The 11141-nt window shown below is 43.7% G+C and overlaps 1 protein-coding gene across 1 annotated transcript in view; it reads right to left on the bottom strand.

Moving 5' to 3' along the window:
• Positions 1–295: 295 nt before the first annotated feature.
• LOC137545077 (synaptotagmin-6-like) overlaps positions 296–11141 on the bottom strand; it is a 480981-nt gene continuing 470135 nt past the window's right edge. The window contains exon 4 of the mRNA XM_068266184.1: positions 296–355. Within this exon, the coding sequence (XP_068122285.1) occupies positions 296–355 (60 nt within the window). The remainder of the gene's footprint in view (positions 356–11141) is intronic.

The raw sequence follows: 11141 nt of genomic DNA, 5'->3' as shown, positions 1-11141 counted from the left end.
AAACTGTCATGCCCATAGTCATGACATCACATTGTGGAACGAGTTTCACCACAATATCAGCCCGATGATCAATCCCAGAAAAGGTAAATATTTCTCTTGGGAAAGGGTCATCTGCTAGTGATTGGGATGCAGTTCAATCCTGGGTGAAAGTTCCTCTTCAAACTACCAGATACAGAAAATTGTGTTTTGCTGGGCATACATTTTAGTCTTAACTGTTCATAATGTAATCATTCTTCTGTGCTTTGTTAAAAACACGCTATCACATTTTACTTGGTTTCACATTATGAAAGTCCATCTAGAAGCTTAATGAAAAATGATGTGAAATATAAAATTGTAGCAGACGGTCTTCAGCTTCCTGGAACAAATAACAAAGAGGTAACAAACAGCCCATTTTCTTTCATTCCTAACTGGACTAACATCAGATAAATCACTTGAAAGTGCATTGTCAATCTAATTGTTCAAGTGCAATTATGCTTTTATTGCTCCTGTGATATGTTTCATTTCTCTGTGAAATGACAAGGGTACTCTTCTAATTTGCTTTTTGTCAGTGAGCAAATTTAAACAGATAAATAAATACACTTACAAGGACAGCTGGAGACAAATGGATTGTGACAGTCTGGCATTACACATGTAATCTTGAAACAAATTAAAGTTATTTTTATAATATAGTATGCAGTGACTTGAGTCTTTCCAGTACACAGAATCTGAAGGATTACTTTCACCATGAAGCGCTGATGTACACTGTGGGTCTTGACTAGTTATTGCAGCTCACAGAAACAAATCCAAATATACTGGCTATTAACCCTTTTGGGCCACGTGGCTCTGGCCCCTTAAGGGCAAGAGCTTTTTTTTCCATTTTACCTCTGAGATCTCTGTGATTGGCTCACAGCAGTCACATGTTCAGGAGCCAATAAAATTGGATCCTGGATGATGCAAGGAACTTATCTGTAATTAGACCGCTGTGTTTAGCAGTAGCAGGCATAAGTCATCACATCAGGAGTACAAAAGCTGGTGTAGTAAAATCTATACCATGCCAGGCTTAAAGAGAACCCGAGGTGTGTTTAAAGAATGTTATCTGCATACAGAGGCTGGATCTGCCTATACAGCCCAGCCTCTGTTGCTATCCCAAACCCCACTAAGGTCCCCCTGCACTCTGCAATCCCCCATAAATCACAGCCGTGCTATGAGGCTGTGTTTACATCTCTAGTGTCAGTCTCGGTTGCTCCCCCGCCTGCTGCATAGCTCCGGTCCCTGCCCCCGTCCCTTCCCTCCAATCAGCAGGGAGGGAAGGCATGCAGGCGGGGACTGGAGTTCTGCAGGAGGCGGGGAGAGCAGCAGACTGACACTATAGAGATAAACACAGCCAGCTCTGACAAGCTGTTTGTCAGCAGCGTGGCTGTGATTTATGAGGGATTGCAGAGTGCAGGGGGACCTTAGGGGGGTTTGGGATAGCAACAGAGGCTGGGCTGTATAGGCAGATCCAGCCTCTGTATGCAGATAATATTCTTCAAACCCACCTCGGGTTCTCTTTAAGCAAGTACAAAGTACAGCTACAGCCTTCTCAGTACTTTAGGGCTAGTTTACAGTACTCAGTTGTGTTGCAGAATATTTCTGCATGTCAACTCACTGCCCCTACAATTTTATGATCCTGTTCACAGTACTGCAGATTGTGTTATTCTAATTCCCTGTATGCAGGCTTTGTATTAAAGTCTATGTGTTGTCTCCACTTCAGTTCCCACTCATTATAATGAGTGCACTCTGCAACTGACCACTGTGAACTAGCCTCAAGAGACAAAGCGATAAACTTTAATATGAATTGCAGGAAAATTGTAATTCACCTTTTAGCAGCCATATACAGTACATTACATCAAGGTTGTATTCACACAAGCAGTTAACAGATAACTATCCATTGTGTGTCAACTGCTTCAGTGGATCTGCCAGGAACTTAAAGGCAGCTGCAAACATTTGGCAGAGACAGTGGGGTGACTTGTCTCCCACTATCACAATATACAAACAAGAAGATTGTAAGATACATGTTCAGCTCAATGTAACAAGAGAACCCATTTACTAAATTGCCTTAAAAAGGCCCAAAAAAACAAATATCTGAAATAACCAATTTGTTAAATCTCATATTAGAAATCTATATTGAAGAAGAATGTATTACAGACCAAAGTAACAGTCTTATGTATCCAGGATAAATGCAGGAGAGCATAATGGCATTTTCCCAGGTGTGTTAGTGGGCATCCATAACACCGATGTAGTCTGATCAGTTTTGCCACTTCCTGTCACATTACTTGGTCTACCAGCTTTCCCCAGTAGATATTTGACAACACTTTAGCAGAAATCCTGACTAATATCAGTGGCACCACGTCAGTTGCTAGCACAGTGCTTTTTGATGCAGTACAAAGCAATGCTGCAAACATCTCTGGTATACCATTCTACCCTGCAGTCCCCGTGCACTCCTGCCAGCATAGACTGGGGTAAAATGGGTATGTTCCGGTCAGTATTTGATATCTTAATTGTATTATCAATTGTAAATACAGTTGGGTGCACAAAGTATGGCTGTAGTGATATGAACCCTATTGCTGTCACTAGCATTTAACCAGTCCCTACTAAACTCTGATATTACCCAGGTGGGGATAGGTAACTTTTGCTGCCTTGTAGCAAACAATCATTAACCTATAATAAGTTCAGGTTAGAATTACCGGGTCACTATGGTTCTCCTGGTTTTTCCAGTTGAGGTGAATATTGGTAAATCTTTTTTGTTATCTACTATCATTTAGTGTGTTATTAAGTGAACCAAGTCCAGCGTTTTTTCCTCTTTTTAATATTCCAGAGCAAGCAGATCTAAGCAAGTCTTTAGATATGGTTATACTGGCTGAAAGCTGTAACCTGCCTGAAAGGACTCCTGAAGTGAAAGGGATATGGTGACTGTCTGCTATATGTATTTCCTTCTCAACAATGCTAATTGCCTGGCATCGTGCTGATCTTTCAGTAGTATCAGAATCACCCACCTGAAACAACCATACAGTTAATTCAGTAAGATTTCAGTCAGAAACACTTCAGGGTACAGTTAAAAATGGCGCCTGTGAAAATGGCACAAGGGAATGCCGATAAAGGCATCTTGCTCCTAAAGTTATTTAACATTTCTGAAATGTCCTGAAACGTTAAATAACTTTTTTAGTTTTAAGATAACTTTTTTTGTAATAAGATGCCATTGGTATCTCTCATACATTTTTTTTTTTTTGTAATCAAATTTTTTTTTTTTATTAATACAATATACTAGTACAACAAAAAAGACTGTCACCAATACACATGTATACTAAAACTGTAAGTACAACAATACATTCACTCCCCCATGTCCCCATGCCATTACCAAGTAAATAGAAAATGAGCAGGACAGTCAAAGGTCCCTCCACCCCCACTGACCCAGCCATCCCCCCGCTCCTAAAGAACATATTAGCATAGAGGAGTGGTCCACTGCTGACCAATATAGAAGAAAGAAGAGAGAAAGAAAGGGGGGGGGGAAAAAAGGGAAAAGGAAATGTGTATTAATATTGTTGTCTCAAGTAAATGTTTTAGCTCCTAAAAAGGGCCCCCCACATCTGTACCTATTCACCAGTAGTGGTTGCTGTTCCAAGGCCCTCTCTAAATTCCAACCATATTGCCCATTGGCTGTGGAACTTGGCCATTTGACTCTGTGCCAACAGAACCAGTTCCTCCATCCTCATTGTATCATTGAGGGCTTCCACCAGATCTATAGCACCCAATCTGGCATCCATTTTCCAATTTTTAGCTATCAGATACTTAACTGAACTCATTAAGTGACCCAGGATAGACCCCTTTGTTTGTTTTATTGTCCCAGGATACATAGAAAGTAGCGCGATCTCCGGGGAGAAATGCATTTCACCTGGATTCATTTTTTCGAACCACCCAAATGCTAATCTCCAAAGGTGAGATATACTATCACAACTCCACCACATATGTATATAATCCCCTGTTTTTTTCCCACATCTCCAGCACACATCAGACGTCCCCTCCCGCCATCGGGACATCTGAGCTGGGGTACGGAACCATCGGGTCAGAAGTTTATAATTTCTTTCCTGCACTTTACATGACCTAGAGAATCCATGCGTCAGGGCCAGAGCCTTTTTCCAATCCCTAGATGAGAACTGTTTCCCCAAGTCTCCTTCCCATTGTGCTTGAATATGGTTAAACTGGCTGGGAGAGATATCCAGAAGAATTTTATAAATTTTTGATAACACATGTTCTGGACGGTGTTCACTGGCGCATAGATTCTCAAAGGCCGTGCATCTTCTCCTTATCTGGACCAGAGGTGAAAGCGTTTTAATATAGCTACATAATTGTTGATATTGAAACCGCCCCAACAAATTCGGGCTGCTGCTATTTTTAGGGAGCACATCCCCAATGGCAGGGATAGTCCCATTTACCAAAAGTGTCTGCAATGTCGGCCAGTCCCTTCTATCAAGACCCATAAAGGTCCTGGCTCTAACTGCGGAAAGAAATCCCAGATTATCAAAAATTGGGGTTAGAGGACTTGGTATAGATGATAAGAGGGGTGGAGAAGCCTGAACGGTCAATACGCCATCCCAGCTTTGTAATACATTTTTCACCAATAAGGGAATAAAACCTAGAGACCTCCTAAAACACACAGGGATCCAAGGCAGGGCCTTAACATCTAAATCCATAATCTGCGATTCTAATTCTACCCAATGTTTCCCCTCGCTACCATGGCACCAATCTACTATATGGGATAATGCAATTGCCCTATAATACCGTTCTATGTCCGGTAGGCCCACCCCTCCTTCTTGTCTTCCCTTTGACAACAAGGTGTATCGGAGGCGTGGTACCTTCTCAGGACCCCAAATATATCTAGTAAATATTGATTTAATTGATTTAAAGAACTTTTTGGGGATATCTAGTAGAACTGCCTGCATTATATGTAGGAATCTAGGTAGGATATCCATTTTTAACACATTAATTCGGCCCAGCCAAGAGGGCTTGCCGTATGTGGGAGAAGTTAAGTCCCTTGAAGTCTGATGTAATAATGGAGTATAATTTAACTCATAGAGCTCATCCAAACATGTAGGTATGTAAATTCCCAAGTATTTGATGTGATGTGTTTGCCACTTTACCAAAAAACCATCTTTCAACTCTATCATCAACTTCCTTGATAGATTAATATTTAATGCTTCCGATTTAGTCGGGTTTATTTTAAAATTACTAAGATCACCAAAAGTACGGATTTCAAAAAGTATATTCGGTATTGAAATTTTAGGCATAGTAATGAACAATAGTATATCGTCTGCATACAAAGAAATCTTATGGTGGCCAGTCCGGGTTCGGAGCCCCGTTATCGAAGGATTTTGTCTAATAGCATTTGCTAGATTTTCAATGGTTAAGATATACAATAATGGAGACAAGGGACAGCCCTGCCTGGTACCATTCTGGATGCTGAAGGCGTCCGACAGTAAGCCATTTACTCTCACTCTGGCTGTTGGGAAGGTGTATAGAGACATGATTTTTCCAACCAGGCCTAAGCCTAGGCCGGCCTGATATAATGCCATTTCTAAAAAAAAAACAACTGACTCTGTCGAACGCCTTCTCTGCATCAATGGAAACCAGGCAGCTGGGTGTCCCAGTATGTTGCGCATACTCGATCACAGTGATAACTTTGAGCACGTTGTCTCTTAGTTCTCTGTGGGGGACGAATCCGGACTGGTCACCATGTATCAGGCGAGAGATGAATGGTTTTAGCCTATTTGCTATCAAACTGGCAAAGAACTTCATATCCAGATTGATCAGCGAAATAGGTCTAAACCCAGAACAATTCATTAAGTCTTTGATGACAGGTCCATACCGAGCTGGTGGCAAAAGGCTCTCCAGAATTTAGACACAAACTGGACTCCCCTATCTGACACCACATTCTCCGGAATGCCATGCAGCCGGAAAATGTGCTGGATGAAGAGATCAGCCAATTCCTGGGCCGAGGGGAGTCCCTTCAGAGGGACAAAATGAGCCATTTTACTGAACCTATCAACTACCACCCAGATGACCGACTTGCCCTCAGACCTGGGGAGTTCTCCTACAAAGTCCATAGACAAGTGAGTCCATGGTTCATTTGGCACCGGTAAAGTTTGTAGCGTACCTACTGGTGCTTGACAAGAGGGCTTATTTCTGGCACACACAGAGCACTCTCTCACAAACTCTTTGCAATCAAGAGCCAATGATGGCCACCATACACATCTGGCCAGTAGGTCCTGAGTTCGAGCAGCCCCGGGATGCCCTGCATTCTTATGGGCGTGGAACAATTGCAAGAGTTGTAGGCGAAAAGGAAGTGGCACAAACAGAACCCCCTCGGGCTTCCCTTCTAGAATATCTTGCTGTTAAGGCCCTAGGGTAAGCGCCTAGTCTTCCCAGGTTTCCGTGGCTGCCACCACCAGTCTTTGAGGTAAGATGGTCTCAGGGGTTGATGGCTGAACTGTCTCAGGCTCAAAACACCTAGATAATGCATCTGCTTTGACATTCTCACTTCCCGGTGTATACGTGATAACAAACCTGAACCTTGAAAAGAACAAGGACCAGCGAGCCTGTCTGGGGCTAAGTCTTTTGGCCCCTTCGATGTACTCCAAATTTTTATGATCAGTATAGACCGCGATCGTATGTTCTGCCCCTTCCAGCCAATGGCGCCATTCTTCAAAGGCTAACTTAATGGCCAAGAGCTCCCTATTGCCAATATCGTAGTTCCTCTCGGCTGGAGAGAACCTACAAGAAAAGAAGGCACAGGGATGTAGTTTGCCTTGAAGGCCAGAACGTTGAGACAGCACAGACCCAATCCCAATCTCCAATGCATCCACCTCAACAATGAAAGGGAAGGTGACATCCACGTGTCTCAAAATGGGAGCAGAACAAAATAACTTTTTCAACGTAGCGAAGGCAGACTGTGCCTCTACTGTCCAATGGTAAGTGTCAGCCCCCTTCTTGGTAAGGGTGGTGAGGGGTGACACTACAGAAGAAAACCCTTTGATGAACTTCCTGTAGTAATTGGCGAAGCCAAGAAATCTTTGGAGTGCCTTCAATCCTACAGGTTGAGGCCACTCCAATACAGCAGAGACTTTTTCAGGATCCATGTAGAGACCTGAAGTGGAAATGATATATCCCAAAAAAGGGACCTTAGTGACTTCAAAGAGGCATTTCTCTAACTTCGCATACAACGAGTTCTGCCTCAATTTTCTTAAAACGAACTTCACATGTTTCCGATGTTCTATTAGATTGGGTGAGAAAATCAGTATATCATCCAGATACACTAGCACAAATTTTCCCAGAACTTCCCTAAAGACGTCATTGATCATGGGAGGAGCATTACACAACCGAAGGGCATGACCAGATACTCGTAGCACCCATCGGGCGTGTTGAATGCCGTCTTCCATTCATCACCGTCCCTAATGCGTACCAGGTTGTATGCTCCTCGTAGGTCTAGCTTAGAGAAGATACTGGCATTAGTCACCTGAGCAAACAAATCATCAATCAAGGGCAGGGGTTAGCGATTTTTCACTGTGATCTTATTTAAACCCCGATAGTCTATACAGGGTCGAAGCCCACCGTCCTTTTTCTGTACAAAAAAGAACCCAGCTCCTGCTGGTGACCGGGAAGGATGGATAAAGTCCTTGGCCAATTTTTCTTTAATGTATTCCTGCATAGCCAGCTTCTCTGGCCCCGACAGATTATAGAGATGGCCTCTAGGGGGCATACAACCTGATCTTAACTCTATGGGACAGTCGAATATCCGGTGTGGCGGGAGTTTCTCTGCTGATTTTGGACAAAACACGTCAGAAAATTCTGCGTACTGCACTGGCACCCCTTTCACCTGAACCTTGGTGGCGCAAACAGCAACTTTCTCCAAACAATGATGATGACGATGGGTTGACCAGCTCTGTAGCTGACCTGAAGCCCAGTCTATCTGAGGGGAATGTAGTTGCAACCAAGGCATACCGAGGATTATGGTAGAGGTTGCCATTTGCAGGACAAAGAACTGTAGTTTCTCCTTATGTAGAACCCCTATATTGCACAACAATAAGGGGGTCTGGGAGAGAGGCTGTCTACACTGTAACGGAGAGTCATCTACCGCTGTGATCAAAATCTGACGGTCTAAAGGAAGTAAGGGAATCCCCAATTTTTTGACAAAGTCATAATCTATAAAATTAGCTGCAGAGCCTGAGTCCACGAATGCTTCTGTGCCCGTGGCCCGACCTTCCCAGGTAATGGAGCAAGGGAGCAGTAAGCGGTTATTATCTAGAGGTAAACACGGCTCGCCTAGGGTATTACCTCTGATTACACCTAGGCGGCAGCGTTTCTCAACTTTTTAGGGCAATTCTGGACAATGTGACCCTCCTCAGCACAGTATAGACAGAGTCTTTCTGCCCTTCTGCGATTCTTCTCAACTTGTGTTAACCTAGACTGACCATTCTGCATCGGTTCGTCCTGAGGTGACGAGGGTGGAGAAGAGGGGTAGGAAACAGATCTTACAGAATTTCTCCCACGGGTTTGTTTCTGATAGCAAAGGCGGTGATCAACCCGCACCGCCAATGAAATTGCTTCGTCTTGAGATTTAGGCTCAGGATGACCTAACATCAAATAAGAAACTGCATCGGATAGTCCTGACAGGAAACTGATAAAGCATACATTCCCCATCTAGCAGATACAGCCCACCTCCTAAATTCTGCAGGATTAAACCTCCACTGGATTACGACCCTGCCTGAGAGTCTTTAGTTTCCTCTCAGCCGTGATAGCAATATCCGGATCATCGTATATAACGGCCATAGCCTTAAAAAACTCCTGAACTGAGGATAATGTCTCATGCCCTGTGTGAAGACTGTATGCCCATGTTTGTGAATCTCCTGACAAAAGGGTCTTTATAAAGGTTACCCTCTGGTTCTCAGATCCTGACAGATTGGGCCTCAACTCAAAATAGGATAGCACATGGTTTCTGAAATTCTGAAAGTCTGATCTATGCCCAGAAAACTTTTCGGACATACGCAGAAAACTTTACGGACATACGCAGGTCCGTGACTGAAGGGGATCGCACTGTATCAATAGTCGTTTGAAGTACCTGTACTGTCCCAGACAGTTGAGTGATCTGAGTCTGTTGGGTATTGATCACCCCGGCAAGATTGTTTACTGCGGTGGTCAGGACTTCAACCTGACTACGCAGTGTGTCCATAATGTTTGGTCTGCTGTTCTGTAACGATTGGTGTCAGCAAGAACAGATTTTCTGATTATTGGTGATTTGCAGTATCACCAATAATACAGATGCTATACCTGATTATGTAGTGATCTGCAGAATCACCAATAATGTGAGTATAGCGAGACACAGGACCACCAGATGTAAAGGTAGGTGTTTGGTGCAACAGTAATACAGATAGAGATACCAACTTCCCCAGAGGAGCTAGTAGAGGGAGATCTCTCTATAGAACACAGGGATTAGCACTCCAGCAAGCCGGAGATGCAGATGAACTAGAAATCAGTTCACTCGAGGAGCGGGTGGTGCACAGTAAGACAACATGTACTGATCACCCGTGGATCGGGTGATTCAGTCTGCACTGCAGCAGGTGATCACCTGAGGGGCAGGAGATCAAGACTGTACTGCAGCTCCTAATCACCTGAGGAGCAGGTGATGAGGACAGTACCGTGGTTACTAGTCACCTGAGGAGCAGGTGATTAAGACTGTACTGCAGCTACTGGTCACCTGAGGAGCAGGTGATTAAGACTGTACTGCAGCTACTGGTCACCTGAGGAGCAGGTGATTAAGCTGTACAGAGAATCCCTCACCAGGGACTAGGCTCACTGGTGAGGGAAGGAGAGTCAGACAAGCAGATTCAGCAACGAACGGACAGATACGGTACAAAGACAGAAGGCTAAATCAGAGTAGTGTTCAGGCTGAGTCGGCAACAGGATCAGATAGGCAGAAGCACAGAATCAGTAGGCAGAAGAGTAGTCAAGGCTAGCAGAAGGTCATAACAAATAATACAATTCAATTAGTACTTTAGCTATCAACAGAATCTGACTAAGTGTGGATCCCCAGTTCCTGCTGATTCTAGCACACTTTGGGATCTGACTAAGGTCTGAGTGCTAACACATAGTATTTGCAACAGCAGACGAGGAGCTCAGCCAATCAGCCAATCAGGAGCACTGCTGGAGTCAGCTGACCGGCCGATCAGCTGACTCCCCTTCTATTCGCAGAAAGGTCCTGTCACCTGGCGCGTGCGCGTAGCCTTCAGTCTATGTGCAACTGAAGGACCAGGCAAAACTCCACCATGTAATTGCACAGCGGAGGCCGCCAGCTGAGACGCAGAGACAGCCGCCATGCCGCTCACCGCTGCGGCGGCATCTCCGCTATCTATTACAGTAATAGAATGTAAGTCAATGGGGCGCCATTTTCATACACTTGGCGCTGTGCGCCATTTTTACCTGACCCCACACTGTACAGTCTCTACATCTCTATGCATAATACAGTTGTTATTCTCTCAGCATTTGCCTTATTTTACAGCACAGATGATAATTTTAGAACCATTTTTTTTAGTAAGATGTATAAAAGTTTATGTATTTTCTTGGCTGTCTCAAATCTCCCATACATTAACCTCCCTGGCGGTATGATTATTTCAGATTTTAGGTTCTTAAAAACGGTGTAATTTTTTCACAAGCTTTAAGACCCTAAAAATCATACCACTAGATAGATCTTAATGTATATAATTTCACAAGTGACGATAGATGACAAAAGGACATTATCCTAAATACCTTTGACCATACTGTTTCTAAGACTTTATAACCCAAGAAAGGAAGAGCGCTCAGTAATTTTCCACAGTGAATGTGTTTACTCCCTCAGCTACCATCAGCTGAGTATCCATTTAACTAGGATGTACGTTGCAAGGTGTAATAATTACCCCCTCATAAAACGCCGTCATAAATGGATTCTCGTGAGTGCCTTTATATAAGCCAACAGGTGGCAAAGGCTTTATGGCCTCTCCAGACTGTAAGTATCCTCATTCTTTCCACTAATTCTAGACCGATACCACCATCAGTAAAGACTCCTTGAAAACCTATTTTCAGCAAACTGTGGCTCA

This window comes from Hyperolius riggenbachi, chromosome 2 (assembly GCF_040937935.1).
Source record: "Hyperolius riggenbachi isolate aHypRig1 chromosome 2, aHypRig1.pri, whole genome shotgun sequence".
Taxonomy (NCBI): Eukaryota; Metazoa; Chordata; class Amphibia; order Anura; family Hyperoliidae; genus Hyperolius; species Hyperolius riggenbachi.
This window is presented reverse-complemented; position numbering and strand designations above follow the sequence as displayed.